The sequence below is a fragment of the Alligator mississippiensis genome, chromosome 1 (genome assembly GCF_030867095.1).
Source record: "Alligator mississippiensis isolate rAllMis1 chromosome 1, rAllMis1, whole genome shotgun sequence".
In the NCBI taxonomy this organism is placed as follows: Eukaryota; Metazoa; Chordata; order Crocodylia; family Alligatoridae; genus Alligator; species Alligator mississippiensis.
Window position 1 is genome coordinate 41982302 of NC_081824.1, and position 22158 is coordinate 42004459.

General features: G+C 42.8%; 1 protein-coding gene across 4 annotated transcripts in view; it reads left to right on the plus strand.

Moving 5' to 3' along the window:
• The window catches only part of LOC132251221 (protein CLN8-like), a 31429-nt gene extending 20742 nt beyond the window's left edge, over positions 1–10687 (plus strand). For 3 of the 4 annotated variants that reach the window (XM_059730124.1, XM_059730106.1, XM_059730115.1), the window contains exons 2-3: positions 1692–2363; positions 5838–10687. In XM_059730124.1, the coding sequence (XP_059586107.1) occupies positions 1821–2363; positions 5838–6161 (867 nt within the window). In that variant the 5' untranslated portion in view covers positions 1692–1820 and the 3' untranslated portion in view covers positions 6162–10687. Of the gene's footprint in view, positions 1–1274; positions 1499–1691; positions 2364–5837 lie in introns of those variants that run through there. The other variant, XM_059730132.1, reaches the window with a different exon arrangement.
• The last annotated feature ends 11471 nt before the right edge of the window (positions 10688–22158 follow it).

A 22158-nucleotide genomic window follows, 5' to 3' on the forward strand; every position in this document is an offset into this window, starting at 1 on the left:
CAGGACTGAGGGTTTCTAGTCCCTGGTCCCACTTCTCTGGTGTGTCTGAGTCACGCTGGAGCGGTGCCGGAGGTGTAACCCTTACATGTCTATGCACTGAGTCAGTTTAAGAGAGCTGGAAGGAGTTGAAGTCATTGCAGTTATGACCTAAGAGTGCCTAGCTTTGAGGGTTTTTATTGTACTTGATGTGAAACTTGCAACACAAATGATTTCCAAGCCTCAGTTTATTTTCTGCACATGTATGTAGCTGAATATATTCAGGACAAGAGCTTAATTCTTGATGCCAAGACCCCTTTGTACTGTTTTTTCAGAGAGGCTCTCATATGTTGCTAGGACATGGATAAAGTATCTGTAATGTGAACATGTATCTTTTAAGCTGCCCTACTTCCAAGTGGCTACAGGCTGCACATGCTACAGGTTGGACCAGCAAGGGCCGCATGTTGCACGTGCACTAGGGTAAGCTGCAGGTGCCCTGGTCCCTGTACTCCTTGCTCATACAAGCAGCCCTGCCCCCACTGCCGTACTGCACTGGCACTTCCTCATCCCTTCCCTTCCTTTTCCTCCACCACTGCACCACACACTAATGTAGGCACCCCCTCTGCCATTGCACTCTGCACCTACACAGCCAAGGTCCTCTCTGCACCTCTGCCTGTGCTCTATTCAGCAGCTGGAGGTAGGAGGGAGACTAGAGCGCCCTGAGCAGTGGGACATAACAGGCCTCATGCAGTCTGTGGGCTGCCAGTGGGACAGTCCTTCCTAATCTATAAACTGTAAGCTATATATGTGTGCCTGTTTGATCTTAAAGACTCTTTAAGACTTCATTGAAGAGAGTTGGAGGGGGAGAAGGGGGTGCTGAGAAACCAGTGATGTTTTTCTGTTCTTTAGCTGCATTTTTTGTTCTTAACCTTTTATATTCCTTTGGAACTGCCCCCTTTCAGGTGTGTTCCTCTTTGCACCTGGGATACTGCTTTTGATAGAAGTAATAGGTTTATTGGCTGTTACGATTTTTGCAAGTGTTCTGTAGGAACAGTGGCAAGGCATTGACGTACCACTTGTCCCAAGATTATTTAAGCAATGTTGACAGTAATGTTAGCAAAACCTTTCAAACTGAAGCCTTTTTGAGGAATATTTTATAAAGGCAAAAGACAACTTATGTAAGATAGAGAAAATTGCAGTGTGTTTTACATATTTAGTAGTAATGGGAAAGAATAATAGGGAAGAATAACTGGAAGAATTGTGGATAGTTACAGGATGAAGCCTTGGCTGGGATAAGCTAGTTGGGGCTGGTCCTGCTTTGAGCAGGGGGTTGGACTAGACCTTCTGAGGACCCTCCCACCACTCACTCATATAACCCAGCAGAGGAGGTGCCCAGGGGCCTAGAGTCTGGGGACGGCAGCCCCAGGTGCTCCTGTCCTGCATCCTGTTTCCACCCTGAACAGTAGATTATTGTAGCAGACCTTGTGCATTGCAAGATCCTGTGTTCATCCCAGTTCTGCAAGTAAGAAAACAGGGTTTTCTTAATGCCACATCCTCTTTATATATTTTAGCTAATTACCTGCAAGTAAGCAATTTCTCTGGTTTATGCAACATTCATGGAAATAGTAACAAATTCTTAACTTTCCTGAAACTGCTGAGCCTGCCATAATGTACATACATTCTTTACCAATGTTGTGTGTTTGTTTTAATCACAGACGGAAAAGAAGAGCATGTGGTTTCTGCTCTATGTAATGAGACGGGCTGAGTTAAACCTAAAGTAAATCAGCACACTTGTGGGTACTTAAAGTTTCTCACTGAGGACTTTTGAGTTGCAGACAGAAGAAATGGATCTTGCAAATGAAGATGCAGTGCCCAGCACTATATTTGACTGGAACTATCTTCTCTGGGAAGTTCGTTTATTTTTAGTAGTAGTTGGCTTTTTCCTCTACTTAGGAGTGTTTCTTCTGTCTCACTCGCTGTCCTCATGGATCAGTGTCACTTACCGTACCTTGCCATCAAAGGAGAAAGTCTTCTGGAACATGACAGTCACACGTGGTGTTTTTGGACTTCAAAGTTGGGTTTCTGGCTTGTGGGCCTTACTCATAGATCCTGTTTTTCAAGCTGACAAAGTATATTCACAGCAGAAATGGAGCTGGTTTACCTGTTTAATAGCATCTGGATTCTTCTTACTTGAAAATGTAGCCGTTCATTTGTCTAACTTTATTTTCAAGACATTTGATGCATCTCTCGTAGTGCATCATTTCTTTGCCTTTGGTGGCTTTCTTGGTCTTATACTTAATACCGAGTCTGGACACTACCTACCCTTGATGGGCATGCTACTTGAGATGAGTACTCCGACCACCTGCATCTCCTGGCTGCTTTTAAAGGTAAGATTTGATCATTGCCTTGTGTTCATTAGTTAAAATAGAAATTGCCCTTGTAATCCAGATGTTGCCAGTTCCCCTTATACAAACCCACAAGCAAAGAAATACTAGCCTCCAAATCGGAAGATTACTTCTAGGATTGAGAGGGAATTTTTCTTTGAAATTGGAAGTGAATCAAACCATATTGAATTTAAGCCCCTGAAAAGTAGTTAAATAGGGCTAAAGTCAGCAAGAGTTAAATCCCTGCAAGTAAGGCACTACAATGCGTAATTTGCAGGCACCAGGCTGCTGGATTTAAATCCAGAATCTGGAGTTAGGTGTCCTGACTCCCTTTGCAATACATGAAGAGAGATAGGTGCCTCCGAGTGGCAATTCAAAAAACTCATTTTTAAGTGGCTAGTTCTAGGTAGGTCCTTAATTGGAATTATGAGGCATAGTTATTATCTGGATTGTGTTTGGTAGGTTGTCTACTGACAGAAGAGGCAAAAGGCAGGTCTACAGCATAAGATCTCTTATGCTTTACATGCTAAAGCACAAGAATAAATGGTTGTCCCATTGTGTATCTGGCTACCTGTGATTGTGCAAGATGGATTCTCACCTATACTGCCTGGGGAGAGGAGTTTGGCATACAGACTGGCAGCATGTTGTCTTGGATTTGCTGAGTTCTTCAATGTTTTCTCCAATTAATTCCACATATTTATACATGGGTTGCTCTAGTAAACTTTTTCTGATTTGGTGTATTTAAATGTCTTAGTTTCAGAGAGACACTGGGAATTGGATCAGGCACTGATTTTTGTAGTGCCTTGGGAGGTGTCATTTTGATGGCTTTTACGTTCTTAGGAAAACTACAGCTTTTAGTAGAGAAGTTTTCATATCTCCTCTCATCATTTTGGTCTGTCGCTTGTCACCTGTGTTTCTTTTCACCTTGTTTTAGTTTTCTCTTTGTTTTTACAACTCCTCCAAGAAACATAGCACAAATATATCTACTATAGGAAAACTGTAGTATGTTTAGTGATGTCAGTTACTACTAACATTCTTAATCTAAACCTATAATTTATTAATAATGATATATATTTTTAAGGCTTTATTATATAATGTTTCTCTTCATGCCTTTTGCTTTATTTTTAATTTGAAAAATGAGGCTGTAAAATGAACCTGCTGGAAGAGGAGGAAGTAATTCCTATTTGTGTCATAACCTGGTGATTAGAGGACATGCCCAGGAAGTGGAAGATTTATGTTCTAGACTGTCCACAGCCTGAGGGAATTCAAACACTTTCCACCCCTCCTGTTGACTCGCTTTGAAAAAACAGGGCATGGTTTAGGGGAGCAAAAGGAGAGAGCATGCTCAAGTATGTTAACCACTATATAGCTTAGCAGTTAAGGTTTGGGAGGGGTTTTAGGACTGTTCTATTTACTATTTATGCATTTTCCATTAGAACAACCATGGGAGTGGGGGCTAGAATTCAGGAGTCCTAGCTACATTTCTTAAACTCTAAGGTACAGAATCAGGCTCTGAATTCTTTTCTTGGCCTCTTATGTCTTGCAAAAGAAAAGGTTAGCACAGTTTCAGCAGGATGAAGGAGAGGCCCTTCCTCCCCTTGCATGCCTATAGTCTAGAGGTATTAGTTTACAAGGAGGTGAGCAGTGTGGGTTTGCATCTTGTCAGACTGAGGAGGAAGTATAACCCAGTTTCCTGTCTACAGACTTAGTGCTGCAACTGTCAGCCTATTATATAGAAGTTAGATGCCACCATTTTCAGCCCTTCCAGCCCAGTTTTAAAAATAAAGCGCCTACAACTGCATTTTGTAAGGGGCCCAAAGCTGTCACTGTGTTAGTTTCTTAAGGAATTTTAGGACAATTCACTCATTTTTTGGATTCTGGTAGGGCTTAGGTGGGATCTAGGTGCCAAGGCTTCTCAGACGAGGACAGTTCTAAACATGTCTATAGCTCTAACAACAGGTACCTTGGGAATTTTCCAATTGAACGGAGAGGTATCTTGTGAGGCATCTTGTGAGGCACTTACAGGGTTAGGTGGCTGCAGAGCAGATAGCAATTTTGAAACACCTAAATCTGTTTATGCCTTTTTGGTTGGGGGTGGGGAGGGGTGGAAACTGGCTTTTAGTGTCAGGAATCAATTGCCCCCCCCCCCCCCCCCCCCCCAAATAAATAAATAAATAGTTTCCTAGATAGAGCACCAAAAATTTAAAGTGACCCAATGGGGTGTGTGTGGGTGGGGGGGGTGGTATATTCAAAACCCTGTCTTGAAAATAGGAAGTGGGAATGAGTCATCAGCTCTGACAAACCCAAAATAAACATAAACTACTGCTGGAGAGTCAGATGTGTGTGCTCCCATATGCATGTGTGTGCAAGTCAGTCAGTCATGCATGTGTGAGGGGTGTGTGTTGCTTGTTGGAAGAGAAATTAATCCTACCTTCTGATCAATAATCAGTTCCAGGTGAGTATGTCCTAGTGGTTTTAAATCTCCAGACTCAGACTTAAATCAGTGTGTTTAGCTTAAATTTCCCATCCTGTGATAACTCTGATGCTGCCATGACCTGTGCTTTGTTGCAGTCATTTTCTTCTACCCAGCAGGTGGCTGCATGTAGGTGCTGCTGTACCTGTAAATTCTGGGAAGTAGTTTCGCATTCTTCTGAACAAGGGTGCTATAAAGTGTCATTGCATAGGACGCCATAGAAAACCGCTGGAGAGAGTAGCAGTTTACACTGTTAGCAGGAGTGCAGCAAGTTAAATCTCACCCATTCCCTGAGTGCTGCTGGAATTTGTCCCCATTGCACTTCTATACCTGAGAGATTTCAGGCTTTGGGGTGCTGGATTGGACAGGATTGGTGAGGGACTGAGGTGCAGCTCGGACCTGAGCAGGGGCAGGACAGTGCTGTAAGAGAGGTGTCATTGCCAAGAGCCAGATTGACCCTTTTCTGGTCCTGAAATTGCTAGAGTTTCAGTGCTTAGTGGATGTATAAAACTGTAGCACTTGTGGGGCCAGGGAAGGTTTAATTTGGTTCTTGGCAGAGATACCTGACATCTTCTCACAGCAGCGGTCCTGCCCTTACTACGTACAGGGCCAGAGACTTCACCCTCCCCCCGCCTGCATTTCAGCTCCTGTCTTTGCTGGGTGTCTGAGGCTTGCCTGCCACACAGCAGTTGCCCATGCCACTTGTGGCCTGCATGCTTCAGGTTGACCACACCTGCTTTACAGCAGCAGAAGGCTGAACTTCTGTTCAGTTATGTAACGAGCAGTGGGTGACCGGAGCACCAGCTCCAAGTGCCCACTTTCAAGGAGTTCAAGAATGGCAGCTGCTGCCACCTCACCTGCTGCCACTGCCACCCCAGCCCCTGCTGCTGCTTCTGCCACCTAGGACAAGGACCCTGGTAATTACACCCATGCTACTGACTTATAAAGGCCATGTGCATTGTTGTATTGAAGCAGCAATCTCATTACTTGTCTCTGTTTTCCAGGCTGGCTATTCTCATACCATTTTCTGGAAGGCAAACCAGTGGCTCATGATCCATCTGTTTCACTGCCGTATGATGCTTACTTATCACATGTGGTGGGTGTGTATTTCCAATTGGAATGATGTGGTGGAAAATCTTGGACTTCTGTATTTTATCATCTTATTCCTGGGATTAGCTTCTGTGTCAATAATTCTTAACCCATACTGGACGTACAAAAAGACTATGCAGGTTGTCAGTCCAACTGACTGGAACTTTCCTCACACAGAAGTGAAAAATGGACAATCTGGAAAGCGGAATGGTGAAACAATCCAAAAGAAGAGGATATAATACTGAAACAGGTGGCTGTTAGCATAGAAGCAATATAAGACCAGAAGAATATAATGCACACTTTTTTAATGAGTCCAAAAAAACACAATTATGTACAAGAAATCAGAGTATATATTGATTCATCCTTAACTTGCCATCAGAATTCTATACTTTTGTTTCAAAAATGTTAAAAAGTATAGCTTTTTTAAAAGTAACACCAAAAATCTTAGACTACTTTAACAGGATTTATGCTGACTTTTTTTTCAAATTGAATGGTGTTGCTTCATTCTGTAATGAAAGGCAGTAAAAATTGTATCTGCTCTTCTAGCACTTTTCATCGGATTCCCTAGGTTTTTTTCTGAATACCTAATTAAGCCATACCGCATCTCTTTAAGGAAGATTAGAATTAAGACCATTTTAGGATCATGGAAGAAGCTGATATTGAAAACTGACTTTTATTTCTGACATTGAAACTAGGTCTGGAATACAGAATACCTTTTGCACTCTAACCAGTAGACTGCTCCATACTGATGTGATGGATAGTCCACCACCTTGAAGTCTTTAAGTCACAACTGGATGCCTTCCTAAAAGGTTTGCTATAAAAGCTTAGGTAACTTATGGGTTTGATGCAGAAATTACAGTAGGAGATTTTGTCCTGTGTTATTCAGGAGGTCTCCTCTGGCCTTAAAATCTGTGGGATTGTCTATACCACAGTAGTAGCCTGTCCTGACTAGGCTGTTCCTTAGCTTATCCTGCCCATTTGCAACCATGAACACTCTACAAGCCTGGAAGTACAACAGTGGGACCACCTTGGGCTTGTCCATTATACATGAGAATTGACTCTCAAGAGCAGCCTGTGGAGATGGATCTGAAGCATCTTCACTGGTGTACCTCTTGGTTACGACTGCCTGTAGGAATGGGTAGATGTAGCATGCTTGGGATAGCCTAGCCAAGCCAAACAATGATACCATCATATTGTAATGGTATTCAATCTTTTGGCCCCACAGGCCAGATGAGTGGCACAGGGCCAGTCAATTAGCTATAACTGGGTCCCACACCACGGTGGAATCGGGCCTCTCACTGCCTTGTATACCTGATACAGGGCCATGCTGTCCAATTCACAGAGCTCCCCATTCGTACAAAGTTTGGCAACAGGGGAGTGACAGCCAGGAAGTGGAGGACACTGCTCTGAGGGCTGAGCACTTGTGTCATAGATCTGTTGCACTTGTTTCAGTTTTCAAAGAACAAGTCTACATCACAAATGTCAATGAAAAAACGTAAGTCTTAGATAAGCTTATTATTGGGGCACATATTACATGTATAACATTCCACAGCACAAAATAACCTTGCAGTTGGCACTGATTGAGTGGTGGTTCTTTGTGCTAATAGACTTGGAGATGAATGTTACTGTTTGGGGTGGGGGGAGGTATGTGGCATGGAGGGGTGGGGGAAAACAACTTTATCAGGCTTTTTGTCAACTGATAAATACAGAGGGAATGGAGAAAAACTTGAATACTCAGAATGCTGCTGGAACCCATTAGGGGAACACATGGAAGATTTCTTTGTTGTTTTGGAGATGTGACCTTTTACCTCTAAATCACAAGTTCAAATCCAGTCTAAGTTAATAGTGCCAGAGTAGTTATTTTTTTTCTGAAGTCTGTTCAGTGAAATCAGTTTAATGATCTTGCTTTAGTTCCCAGTGGACCAAAGTCCCAATCGCAATCTTGTGGACATTCACATCAGAAAGTATAAAAATTAACTGAGATTCTGTCTCTAACAGTGGTATCTCCTGCTTGGTATTGGGTCATGTTGATTGGGCAGCATGGCACTCTTGACTCTTGTCAAATAGATACAGAAATTAAATCCTACAGCTATCAATCATGTATGTTTTATCATCACAAAAGATCATTATAAAAATGTTCCTCGTGAACCAAAATATGTTGTCCAAATACAAATCTTGGATGCCAAACCTCACAGCCAGAGGAGTTTGTGATGGGAACTTGGAAACAGGTAGCTAGGGGATGGTGGGGGTCCCTGGAGGGATCTTAAAAAAAACCTCATAATTTCTTGAAGTTCTCCAGAAGACTGGAAAAGTTGCAGAAGCCTCAGCACATGAAAGAAATAGTATCAGGAGTGGGCAGAACAGAAATTTAGATATGTATATGATTTTTTTTTTTTTTAGCAAAGTTTGCATAGGCTTAACTTTTGTATTTGGGGGGGGACTGGGATTAGGAGAATTCTGGGGGTGCAAAAATATATTGTGGATTCTGAGTGGGGTTAGGGAGCTGGAGAACCATCTCCTTGGAGTCGAGTTACTTTGGTTGAAGAGAAAATATTTATAGGACAAAATATAGATTTTGTTTACCTTAGTTGGAGTATTGCCTAGTTTTAGCCATCCCACTTTGTGAGGAATGTGAAGAAACTGGAGAGGGTTTATAGAAGAGAGCAACTAGGATGATAAAAGGGCTGGAATGTAATGCATATGATGAAACGTTGCAGGAAATAAATCTGTCTAGTTTGCAGGGTAAAGAGGAGATTAATAGTGTACATGGAAGCAATTTCTAAATATTTTGAAGATGGTCATAAAGAAGATGGGAGGGGGGGATTGGCTTGCCTTGCTGCAGAGTGAAGGACAGAAAGCAATGGGTTTAAACAGCAGTAAAGCAGGCCTAGATAAAGTCTCAGAACAAACTTTCTAACTGCGAGCAGTGGAACAAGCTGCCTAGGGAAGTTGTGGAGTCTCCTTTACTGGAGATTTTCAAGGAGTTGGAATTGGTTAACAGTAGTGAATCCTGCATATGTGCAGGAGGTTGGACTTGAATGCTCTTGAGAGCCCTTCCAACATTATAAATCTGAAATTTTATCTGTCTAAAATGTCCTATGTATCAGAGCAATTTCCATGCACTTTTTTTTTTTCTTTTTGAAATCCATCCGTTTAAAGCAGTGGTGGGCAAAATGCGGCCCACGGGCCACATGCGGCCCGCCAGGACATTCTATCCAGCCCACGGGGCCCCTAAAAAATTTAGAAAATTAATATTAATCTGCCCCTGGCTGCCTGTCATGCGGCCCTCAATGGCTTGTCAAAACTCAGTAAGTGGCCCTCTGCCCAAAATAATTGCCCGCATCTGATTTAAAGCATTGTTTTAAGGGCAAGGTAGGAATGAGAAAATTTTACTGTATAAGCTGTTCAAAGCAAGGATTTTTTGTAAGCTGTTCAGGGCAGGGATCTTATTCTTGTTTTTTTATATTTTTAAAGACACCTGCATGATTTAGATCAGTAGTCTTATACATAAAATACCAGACAGTATCTGGTAGAGTAGGAGAACCAGACAGTTGAGCTGACTAAAGATCTAAATTGAATTCTTATTTGAGGTCATAGGCCATAAGAATGGTCAGTCTCTGGTGAGACTATAGTTTAAGGAAGGACATCAGCGGTCAAGTGTTTGTTTGTTTTCCCCCCTCTGATATTATGAACTTTAAGCACCCAGATACTACTTGTGTACATAGTATAAGAGGTTGACATCAAGCTCACTTCCTGTTGCATATTTTGAGCATTTTTATAAAATAAAAAGGCTAAAGAGTGCTTGCCTGCTATGAACATTATGTGTGTTGTTACAAGTAACCATAAGAACACAAAAATCACTTCTTGTATTGGTTATATATTTGTCTTCTTTTTCCTCTTTGATCCATTTCCTGGGTTTTTATGCAGGTGCACATGGTTAAGTTTCATTCTTCTAAATCTAATTATGTCTAAATTCTACCAAGACTTACTGTTGTCCTAGGCCCAGCCTAGACATAGTTTGTTTTTAAGTTTTGTTAACATAAGATTTGGCCTTCTGCTTTAATGAGGTCTCATTCCATTCCCATGTGGGGAAAGTTTCAGCACAGGCTGGTGAGGCCCACAGTATGTTGCTGCCATCACATGGAAAACTTTTGCATGACCTCAAATGTTCACAAATTAGCTTGCTCCTTCCTGTGGTTTAGTGTTGCATTTTTCTTCTCTCCCACCATTACAAATAGGCTTAACTGTTGACATACTTCTCATGTCTGCCTTACTGCAGATCCTTTGTATCCTTTGTCAAGCAAATCCAAAACTAAGTGTCCAGTTAGATGTGTCTGCAGCATTCCTACTTTCCGTTATTTGTCCTGGCTTCCAGTTGTGTGTCGAGGTTTCTTCTTGCTCCTTTTCCTGCACCCCACAAAACACACCATGCTTCTTTCAGTGTTTATTCTTGTCTACAAAATTTTTCATGATCAGACACCAAACACATTACTATATAGCTTTCCTTGTTCTATAGCTTCAGGTCAAAACTTTGAAGCTTTTCTCAAGATTGCTGTTTTGTCTCGTCTTTTTAATTGTATAGTACTTTAGGATTTATATACTGTGCCTCCCAAAAATATCTTGGCTTCAGAGTAATGCCTACCTGAAAAACTAAGAAGTATTAAGTACGTTTTTTTAACCAATGAGTTGTATGATTAACTGAATATAACTTTTTGGATATGTCAGTTTTAGATTGTTTGCATAAATAAAAGTATTTATGGAATAATGTTGCGCATGACTCTTTCATTAGGCTATTGCTGAGGAAATGTTTGCTTCTGGTATTCTTTGGTCATATGGAGTAATAATGAGTTTCTGCAATGTGTATACTAAATGTATCCTTTTATATACTTAATACGTTTTAAGAATAACTTAATGTCAGCAACTAGAAAGGACTCAACTATGTCCTTCTATGAGCACTGTATATGACCTGTACAACCACTTTTGGTATATTGATGCAGCTGTACCATGTTCATCTTCTGTACCTGGTGTTAGCAAATAAAAACCTAGGATTCCGGACTAGCCCAGGGATTGACATGGCACCTCGTTCAATGAGTGAGAGAGGCTTTATTTACTACAAGTGTTCAACATCAAGTGAGCCCAAACCCAGTCAAAGTCCAGTAATTAGCTATAAGGTGGTGATTTCTTACCAAACAGGTGACGAAGAGGCGGTCTGTTTCTCTGCAACTTCTCAAGTAAATCAGGTGCATCAGCAACTGGTGTTAGAGAGATTTCTCACTCTTGAAGTACGCACTATTTGCTGTTTTACTGCCTTTTTATACCCTTAGCTTAACATCTTCAAAGCTTTCTTTTAGTTGTGTAAATCAAGAGACAGTCCCAAGCAGTAATGGACAGAAAAATCTTGTTAATCAATCTGCTCATTACTGGTTAGCAGAAATTTCTAATTTGAATGAGTTACCTTCTTCAGTAACAAGAGGTTATCCAGTTTGGAACATATCAAGAAACTGATTAACAGCCAGGAAAAACATACGCGTCCTTGGACTAAATCAGGAGGAGACATCTATCACATATGGAGAATGTTTCTTCCTGCACATAAACACGAGTTAAAAGCAAAAGAAATATTTACCATACTAATTAATCAAGGATAGGCATTGCATATGGTTACATACCAGACAACTAGAAGCCTTTCTGAAATTATCCTGAATATAGCAAGATGAGCTGGAAGAGATACCTCATTATTTCTTCTCAGCTGGCCTAACCATGCACTCGGGTTCTGTTGCATTATGCAGTTAGCATCAGTATTCTGCATTTTAATTTTTTGTGAGTAGGCCTGAGCTTAGCAAGAGTTTCACTATCATCAGTGGGGACTGAAAAAAATACACTCCACCTCTGTGGGGCCTGCACTTTTGTTAGGCCGTGAGCTTCAAGATATGTGTGAGTAACTTTACACATGGGTATAAGTGGATTTTTTTGTTTTTGTTTTTTTTTTCATTTGAGGCCTCAAATGGGAAACTTTTTGGGGTAGAGACTATTGGTCATCCTCTCTGTTTACAGTTTTATTTTATCAAGCCAACGGCATAATAGCTTTTTATTTATTTATTTATTGGTGTTTATTTGATTGTTCAAATTAAATGGAACATTTAGGGATTGGAACTGTTGGCTTCCTCTTAAATGGAGGTGGCAAATAGTTAAAGGAGGGTAATTAACATAAAATTGTGGAATATGGATTTTGTCAAACTAACCTTTTTGGAGGTGGGTTGATGTTATAAAATTGATTACATCAAACCTATTAACTTTTTGACTACCGCATGACACCCAGTATGGTGCCATGTAACACTTTAAAATTAAAAATAATGATACAATCAAGATGGTGAATATCAAATGGATTAAAAACTGGTTAACTGATAGAGTACATAGGACAAATCAGGAACTCCTCAACAAGCAGGCATCTTTCTTGTGGGTCCCAAGGAAATTAGTTCACGGCTTGATGGTTAACTTTTTTTTTTAATGAATAAACTGGAAGAAGAACTAAAAAAAATCATTACTAATAAACTTTTTAGATGCCTCAGAAATTGGGGGAAATTGGGGGATGAGTTATTAAAGAAGACCATGGATTACTGATGCAGAATGCTGTATCATGGGTAGACTGGATGTAAACAAACAAGTAGGCATTTGAGGACAGCTAAATGAAAAGTTAGCCTGCATTCCATATCTACTGTGCCTAGGTTATTTGTTCTTACCTTGAGAAGAAGTGACTCTGGAAAAGATCATGGATCTTTCGTAAGTAGCTGAACATGAGCTTCCAGTGTGATGCCATGTATAAAAGGCTGTGTAAATGGAGAAGTATCAAGAAGGGGAAGAGAGGTTTAGTAATTTCTCTGTTTGGTACCAGTGCAACCACTACCAGGACGGTGCTGTTGTCATCACTTCAGGAAAGATATTGAAAATCTGAAGAGTACTACAAGTATGACCAAAGGATTCAAAAACTTGTATTCAATCAAATACCGTAAAGTTGCTTCATTTATTTAATTGCCTTTTTAATCTCCATCTTTGATGTAATTTCCTACATGGGGAGCACATTAACAGGAGATTTTTCAAGTGTTTTAAATAAGTTGGATGTTTCTTGTCAACCCCCTGCCAACTTAGAGAGGGAAAGAGAGAACATTATTTTATTTATTTATTTTTTTTGAAGATGCTCTAGTTCAAAAGTGCTCTCCACTTATCTGCAATGATTCCTGTACTAAGAGGTGCTGCAGGATCATGGGCTGAGCTTTCCAAGTGCTGCCTGTTGTGGAAGTGGTGTGGGTTCCCCTGGGACTGCAATTCTGTTGCTGCCTCTAAATTGGCACCAGAGGCTTGTGCATATATAGTTATTCTTCTAACTAGTCTGTTCCAAAATAAGCTTAGGAAATGACATGATGCATTTGGTCTTAGCATGCATTTCAGTGACTACTGTTATGGCTGAATATTAGTTCACAGATACCAGATTTGTCATCTATAGAGAGATGGACCTGGATAGTCTATTAGTTTGTTTTTAATAAAGCAAAGCACATGATGCCAAAGGGTTAATTCCAGAAATATTTATCAATGCCATCTATTTTATTGAATCAATGGAAGTTTCTTAACTGGTGTAAAATCATAGCTCCTCTAAACTGCATTGCAGCTGTGGAGATTTAAAACCAGCTGAGTATCTGCTCCAGACAAGCTCAGCTTCGTTGACCCTTTGGCACACGCAATCTTCAGGCCTCGACCAGCAAGAAAATGCTGACAGATCCAGAATCTGGGGTGCTATTTTAGAGAGGAAATCAATATGTGTAACAATTGAAGGAGTGGGTTCCTATTTGAAGAAACATGTTTAAAATGCTATCTATAATTTACATTCCTAGTTGTTGTCTCCACTTCCTTTAGAATTACCACAAAAAAAACAGAAGTTCCACAAAAGTAAATTTCTTTGTAAATGGGGAGCAAGAGCAGGACTAGGAATCCTTAATGTCTCGCATTTAGAGAACTTACGAACTAAAAGTGTCTTCTAAATTAATTATAGCTTGCTGGTTTTAGGCCAGTGCTGCTGATTTTCCTTTTCTCCTTTTTTGATTAATTTTCCTTTAGATTCATAGATGCTAGGGTTGGAAGGGACCTCAATAGATCATCGAGTCCGACCCCCTGCATAGGCAGGAAAGAGTGCTGGGTTCAGATCACCCCAGCTAGATGCTTATCTAACCTCGTCTTGAAGACCCCCAGGGTAGGGGAGAGCACCACCTCCCTTGGGAGTCCATTCCAGACCTTGGCCACTCTAACTGTGAAGAAGTTCTTCCTAATGTCTAGTCTAAATCTGCTCTCTGCTGGCTTGTGGCCATTATTTCTTGTAACCCCCAGGGGCACCTTGGTGAATAAAACCTCACCAATTCCCTTCTGTGCCCCCATGATGAACTTATAGGCAGCCACAAGGTCGCCTCTCAACCTTCTCTTGCGGAGGCTGAAGAGGTCCAGGTGCCCCAGTCTCTCCTCATAGAGCTTGGCCTGCAAGCCCTTAACCATACGAGTTGCCCTTCTCTGGACCCTCTCCAGGTTATCCGCATCCCTCTTGAAGTGTGGTGCCCAAAAGTGCACGCAGTATTCTAACTGCGGTCTGACCAGCGCCCGATAGAGGGGAAGTATCACCTTGGATCTGTTCGTCATGCATCTGCTGATGCACAATAAAGTGCCATTAGCTTTTCTGATGGCTTCGTCACACTGCCAACTCATGTTCATCTTGGAGTCCAAGATCCCTTTCCGCTTCCGTTCCACCAAGCAGATCATTTCCTAGGCAGTAGGTGTGCTGGACAGTTTTCCTCCCTAGTTGCAGCACTTTGTATTTCTCCTTGTTGAATTGCATTCTGTTGTTTTCTGCCCATATGTCCAACCTGTCCAGGTCTGCTTGTAGCTGTTCCCTGCCCTCCGGCGTGTCTACTTCTCCCCACAGTTTTGTGTCATCCGCAAACTTGGACAGAGTACACTTCACTCCCTCGTCCAAGTCGCTGATGAAGACATTGAGTATCGGTCCAAGGACCGAGACCTGCAGGACCCCACTGCCCACACCCTTCCAGGTCGATACCGACCCATCCACTACGACTCTCTGGGTGCGACCCTCTAGCCAATTCACCACCCACCGGACTATGTAGTCATCCAAGTCATAGCCTCTTAACTTGTTTACCTGTATGGTGTGGGATACACCCTTCCCTCCCCCTCCCCCACTTTTCTGGCCTGTACATCTGAGCTATCTTTTTTCAGGAAGCCAAAAGTATATTTATTATGTATACAAAACAGACACTATTGTAAAATCTCCACCACCCCCACCCCCTCTCTCCGAGTCACTGTCAAGAAAGGTCAAATGAACCCATATAGCTGCAACATAATCTTTTCTAGTGAGGGAAATTCTGATTTAAATGTTGAGTGTCTCTAATAACCGAGGTTTACTTTTGGTGATATCTTTTATTAGGCCAACTGTATAAGTGGGAGAGATGTCAGACAAGCTTTTGGGCACAAACTGCCATTAAGCTCACTTATGACTCCTATTAAGTGATTGATCATGGATAATTAAACATAACATAGCCTGGTGAGGAAGTGAGAGTGGAGGGTGGAGGGCGTCAGGTGGCTCCTTGGCCCTAGAGTTCAGTCTTCTGTATTCATAGGCAGACCCAAGAAATCCCCAGAGTCTCTACTTTGAACCCTCATACTCAACTCCAAGGCACAGTACTTGAAACATTAAGTGCATCATGTAATATGCTATAGGTAAAAACAGGAAACCAGGCTCTGGCAATATGGTTGGTTAAAGTATGCTTAAAAGATCCTGGTGGGGACCATACCATGCCTTACAGAGAAAGGCAAAGCAAAACAAAACGGAAACTAAAAGTCCAGTAGCGTTCATGGGTGAAGAGGCGAGGTGCCACTCCTGTCCCCAGCTGCTCACCAGGAAAAACCCTGAAGCACTGGATTACCAGTCACCTTTCACACCACAAGCTACCTTGATAGGAGAACTGCAAACATGACTACTTTATGTGTGCTGATACTGTTCTTTCCAAAAAGTTGTCCAGTATTATCTTAAAATGATATGATTCAGGTGCCTTGCTCCCCACACTTTTCTGGGGAGAACTTCCCAAAACTACACTACTCTGATAGTTTACATCCTTCCTTTGATTTTCATTCAAAATCTATTCATAGTGTGCTTTGTAATTGGTTTGATATTGTGACAGGTCTGTTTTTAGCCTAAAAAGCTCTCCCCATTCTCTGGTTATCATAGCATCCCTTTAATTTGCTTTGCTTAACTAAACAAGATGCTAAGTTACTTTAATTGCATTCAGAAGAAAGGTCTCCATTCCCTTAACTCTTTGAACTTGTTGAAGTGGATTGAAGTCTTTGAACTTGTTGCGGTTTTGAACTCTGGTGACTAGAACAATCATGACCTGATCATATTTTAAAGGGGGTTTTACTAATGCTTTGCACAATGGTACTTCGTCTCTGTTACATATATAGTTTGTCAAATACATCATAAGATTGCAGCTGTTTTCACAGATGTATCACACTGGTAGCTCATGGTCTTCCTATGATTATGTTGACCTAAAAAATGGAAACAACCTAAAATGTTTGTAAAACAGTGCAACCAGTATGGAGAATAAAATAGAGGAACTGGAAGTCCTGGTATGTGACACAGAACAAGGTGTTATCAGAATAAATGAGACATAATGAAATGGTAGTCAGCAGATATGCAGCCTACAATGCAGATACTGAAACTGTTTAGGAAAGAGAAAAAAAAAAAAGCAAAGGTAGTAGAGTACTACTGTATGTTAATGAAATGGTAGAGTGCTTGGAAATAAGATGTGATGGCATATGCCAGTGACAGGCAACCACTTTTCCAGCTGTGGGCCAGAATGACCCACCTTGAGTTAGAGGTAGGCAGGTGCTAAGACACACCTGCAGCTGGCAGGTGTGTCTTTTTACTCAAAGATACTACTACAAGCTGTTAGGCTTGAACTGTTATATATGCATTGTTCTGTGGCAAACTGCCAGCTTTAACGTTTTTTCATCCAGGGTCACAGACTGGTCCAGCAACACTTGTCTGGCCAAGGGGCTGGATGAGTTTGACACTCCTGATATAAATGAAGTGAGAACCAGGAGGGAAGAAGTGAGGCCATAACAGAGGAATGGAAATTGAGAATAGGAGAACCTAGGCATGGTCTTGAACTGTACAAATATTTGTGCTCAGTCTTCAGTCAGGATGATGCTGGCATACTGCATGATAAGGAGAAAATGAAAGAGGGGAAAGGACTCAAAGAAGCAATTCAACTCTGGGAAAGGGCCAGACTGCTACAGGACTGCAAAAAGTAACACACAAAGGAAACGAGGTAGTCAAAATACATTTGGTGCATGTATACAAATATGAGAAGTATGGGGAATGATTGAGGTAAGATGGAAGCTGCAGCCTGTGAAAAGAACTATGATCTGATTGGCATCACCAAGACCTGTGGGGACAGCTTTTATGGCTGGAATGTCAACATTGAGGGTTACACTCTGTTGCAGAAGGACAGCACTGGGGAAAAGGTGGCGGTGTTGCCCCGTATGTCAAAAACATATACACCTGTTCCCTGGTTCAGTAGGAAGAAGACCTCAAAACAGAATGCATTTGAGTGACAATGAAAGGTGAAAGACACAGCACTGATATTATTATTATTGGGAATTTATTTTAGGGATTTATTATAGGGAACCTAATCAGGAGGTGGATGAGGCAGTTTTTAAGCAGGTGACAAATCAATCCAAAAGCTAGGGGATGGTATTGATGGGAGACTTCAATTTTCTGGACATCTGCCTGAAAAACAATGTAGCCAAACATAAAATGTCAAGCTGATTCCTCACTTGTTTGGAGGACAACTTTCTTTTCCAGAAACTGAAGCATACAACAAGGGAGATTGTTTATCTTGAATCTTGTCTTGACCAACAGGAAAGAATCTGTGGAGGATGTGAAGGTGACGGGTAACTTGGGAAGACGTGATCACAAGACGATAGAATTCCAGATCCTGAAACAGGGAAAGCATGAGGTCAGCAAAATTAGGATGCTAGATTTCAAAAAGATACATTTCATTTGACTCATAGGGTTAATAGGCATAGTGTCATGGGAGGATAGATTGAAGGATAAAGGTACGCAGGAGGCCTGGGAGCATCTAAGGGGCACAGTATTGGAAGCCCAACAAGAAACTGTCCTGACATGATGGAAGCACAAGAATGGCAAGCGAGCAATGTGGTTGAACAAGGAGTTTCTAAAATGCCTCAAATGCAAATCGAAAGTATACAAGTCACCAAGGGAGCATATCAAGAACCTGCAAGGACAAAATCAGGAAGACAAAGAGAAAGAACAAGGCAACATCCTGGCAAAGGAGGTTAAAGACGAGAAGAAATTCTATAACTATGTTAGCCTGAAAAGAAGGACCAAGGAAGCTGTGCGCCCTCTCTCAACAAGCCAGGGTGGAACTCCTAACCAAAGATGCAAAGAAGGTGCAGCTACGCAACAGCTACTTTGCCTCAGTTTCACCAAAAAAAAAAAAATTAAGATGCAGCCAAACACCTAACAGGGATTATCTGGATAAGGAGGGGGCCAAGCTGAGGGAGGAGATGTCAAAAGAGATGGTCAGAGATCTTTAGCTGGGATTGAATGAATTCAAGTCAGCAGGGCTGGATGAACTTAATCCCAGGGTACTGAAGGAACTAACAGAGGAGATCTCAAAGCCCTTGACGCAATGATCTTCTCGAAGTCATGGGAGATGAGCCAGGTTCTAGAGGTCAGGAAAAGGGCCAGTGTAGTTTCCCTTTTTTAAAAGAAATGAAGAGGAGGAGCTAGGGAACTAGAGACCAGCTAGACTCACCTCAATACCTAGGAAATTACTGGACTATAACAAGCAGGGACCCTTTTTTTCCCTGATAAAAAAAAAAATCACAAATTCTCTGATGAAAAATGCAGATTCTCTGATAAACCCCCCAAAATCCACAATTAAGATGAAATGCCACTATAAATATAGGTATCAATTGAACATAATATTTTATTGATATATTTAGAGTTTTAAAGCAATTTGTAAGCTTACTAGTGTCTCAATCACTATAATAAAATAAATTTTAAATAACTATAAATTTTGGTATTTGATCTTGGGTTTTTATCATAGAAAACCAGTGCTCCCCTGCCCTCTTAGCTCACAAAATGCAGGTCCAGGACCCTCACTCCCCACCCTCAGCTCTCTGGTCCTGTCGGTGCTCCCCATTCCCCTGCCACAGCCCCCTGACCCATTTGGTGCCCCACACTCTCCCCCACAACCTCCTCAGCCCTGCTGGTGCTCTTCACTCCACCCCTACAACTCTTCTGGCCTGCTGGTTCCCCCTGCTCCACTCCCACATCCCCGCTGGTACCCCTTGCCTCCCAACCACAGCTCCCTTCCCCCCTCAGTGCTGCTGGAGGGGGCCCCCAGCTGCCAGGGCTAGGGACCCAGATTTGCACCCAAGCCCTAGCTGCCTCCCATGGGAGGCAGCAGTTGCTGCAGTGAAGCAGAGGGCAGAGCCTGGCTCCACTCTCCCCTGGAGGCGGCATGATTGGAGTGGAGCATGTGTGGGGATTAGGGTGGGCTTTTATTAGGCCAACTAAATAGTTGGAAAAATGTTTCTTTGCAAACTTTCTGGTACAAACACCGTTCTTCAGGCAGAGAGAATCTATTTGCTTGGAAAAAAACATTTTTCCAACTATTTAGCTGGTCTACTAAAAGATCTACCCAAAGAACCTTGTCTGCCTATGTCCTTAGACTAGCATGGCTACAACCAACACCCCAGCTTGAAATCACACCCAGAACACAGTGTACTGTATGCTTAAATTATGCAATCTCTTAAAACAGAGCAACTTTGAAAATCAAATTAAGTTAGTGGCTGAAAATGAGATCTGATTCATGGAACCTCTAACATGGTTTGAAATTCAGCAGGCTTTGATTTATCACACAACAAACTGATTGAGTTGATAAGTTGGGTCGAAGACATGGCATCACAACAACTTTCAAACTGTGAATGTGAAAACCAGCGGAGACAAGAACTGTTCCAGGAAGTTGAATCGGTAGTCCAAGTACAATCAGTCACTACCACCTTGGTTTAAACAACTGGCTGCCTCCTTTTTTAGAGGTGCTTGCATCTTTTACTCAAATCAGGTGTCTTTTCTAACTTGTGACCCCCAGCTATTTAAATCAATCCCTGGATGGCAGCAAGAGCATAACAACAAACGTGCTTCTTACGTATTCTTTGTCAAAGAATGACAGATGCCGTGACTGTGACTGTTTTGGGGTACTGTTTCTGATAGGTTCCCACGTGTACAACTTGGCAAAACACTGCTTTACGATTCCAACCCATTCAGTGGATGCAGAACATGTGAGCTCAGTGTATGGACAGGGGTTCACACTGCAGAGACTGAGGATGTCAGCTGCAACTGCTGGTGTGTGCTGCAGGCTAGCATTTAACAACTAACATGAATTGTTTCTATCCAGGTTAGTTTTATTTAGCATTTCTAAACTTTCTGTAGAACACTAATAATAACTTAGTGTTAGATGATATGTCACAATTCATACTGTGAATACATTTCTATTCATAATATATTTAAATTTTATACTTGGATGTATAATAAGCGCAGTAATTTCATTTGATAGTATCATGGAATTTGTTATTTAATTATGCAGTTTTTGCCCTTCTGCTAATCAGCAGTGAGGGACAGGGCCACTGCAAAATGCCTGCAAAATCAATTCTGCACACCACAAGGAGACTACGAAAAACCCTTTGTCTCACTGCAATTTAAGCAGAACCCTACTCATGGGTATCTCTCTCAACTAGTTATTGTTTTTCTATTAGATGCATGAATTTTTCCCATTCATGACTTTGGGCAATGTCGAAGTCAGTGTTTCCCAAAGAGCATGCCTAGAGTACCAGGAGAGCAAGCTAAAGTAAGCCACAAGATCCCTCTGCCAATGAGGTAAATGTTCTCCTTCCCCATTCAGCACCCTGTGCCTGCCTCAGCTACTCCAGTGGTGCCTGCCCCTACTCCTCTAGGGACTGCCATCACTGCTGCTGCCTTTCCCGTGCTCAGGCACCTTCTGTGCTAGTCCCCTTGCCCACGTGCTCTGCTACCAGTAGGCAGGTGGGCAGATGTAGACCGAGCCATGCTTTGTGGCCCAGCTGGTCCCCTCTGCCTCTCCCATGCTCTCGGGGCCAGCAGAAGGGGCTGCAGGGTGGGTCATCAGTGTTGGATCCCACAGGAGCAGCCTCAGCCCAGGGAATTGCCCTTGCCCTGTGGTATTGTCTACGGTTACCATACGTCTGGGTTTTCCTGGACATGTCCTCTTTTTTTGGCCCCCTGTCCTCATCTGGGCAGGTTTTTAAAATCTGAGCAAATGTCTGACTTTGCACGAGCAGCTTGGATGCTTGAGGCAGGGCGCAGCTGGCAAAGTGACTGGCTGTTGGGGCTAACGTGCTCTGCACACGTGCCCCTGGCAAGTAATCGTGTGTGCTGGCAGTAGCTGTGTGGGCAGCAGGGCTGGGGGGACAGGGCTCCGAGTCAGGATTGAGGGGCACCAGCCGGGCTGGGAGGCAGGCGGCTGCAGATCAGGAGTGAGGGGCACTGACAGGGCTGTGGGACCAGGGGCTTAGGAGTGAGGGACAGAGGCAGGGCACAGGGTTATCACTGCCCCCCACTCCCAATCATATACCCCTCCCTTTCTCTGCCCCCCACCCCACCACAGGTGTCCTCTTTTTTGATCTTGGAAATGGGGGTGGGGGGAGGAGGACAGACAAGGGAAAGAGCAAGGCCCAGCAGGGTGAGGTTCTTCCCCATCAGACCTAAGTGGCCCAGCTAGATCAGTGTTTCTCAACCGTTTTAGCTGCCAGACCTCCCTCCCCATGTGCTCTGACTGGAGCTCTAGCTGTGCGCTTGCCAACGGGGCGCTGTGCAAGTCAGAAAGCGGCCGGAGGGGCCTGAGAACCACTGGGGCAGAGTAGGGTGACCACCTGGCCCTAATCGGGTGGGGCGGTCGGGAGTGGGATGGTCAAGTCCCGGTCCCAGGCTGCACAAACCCGGGCCGGCGCGTGTCCTGCATTCGCGGCATGGTGCAGGGATGCGGGTTTCCCCGTGGGGGCGGGCGGCGGGCCAGCCGGAGCGGAGATGCTTGGGGCTGCCGGGAACGGGCTGCAGGGGGC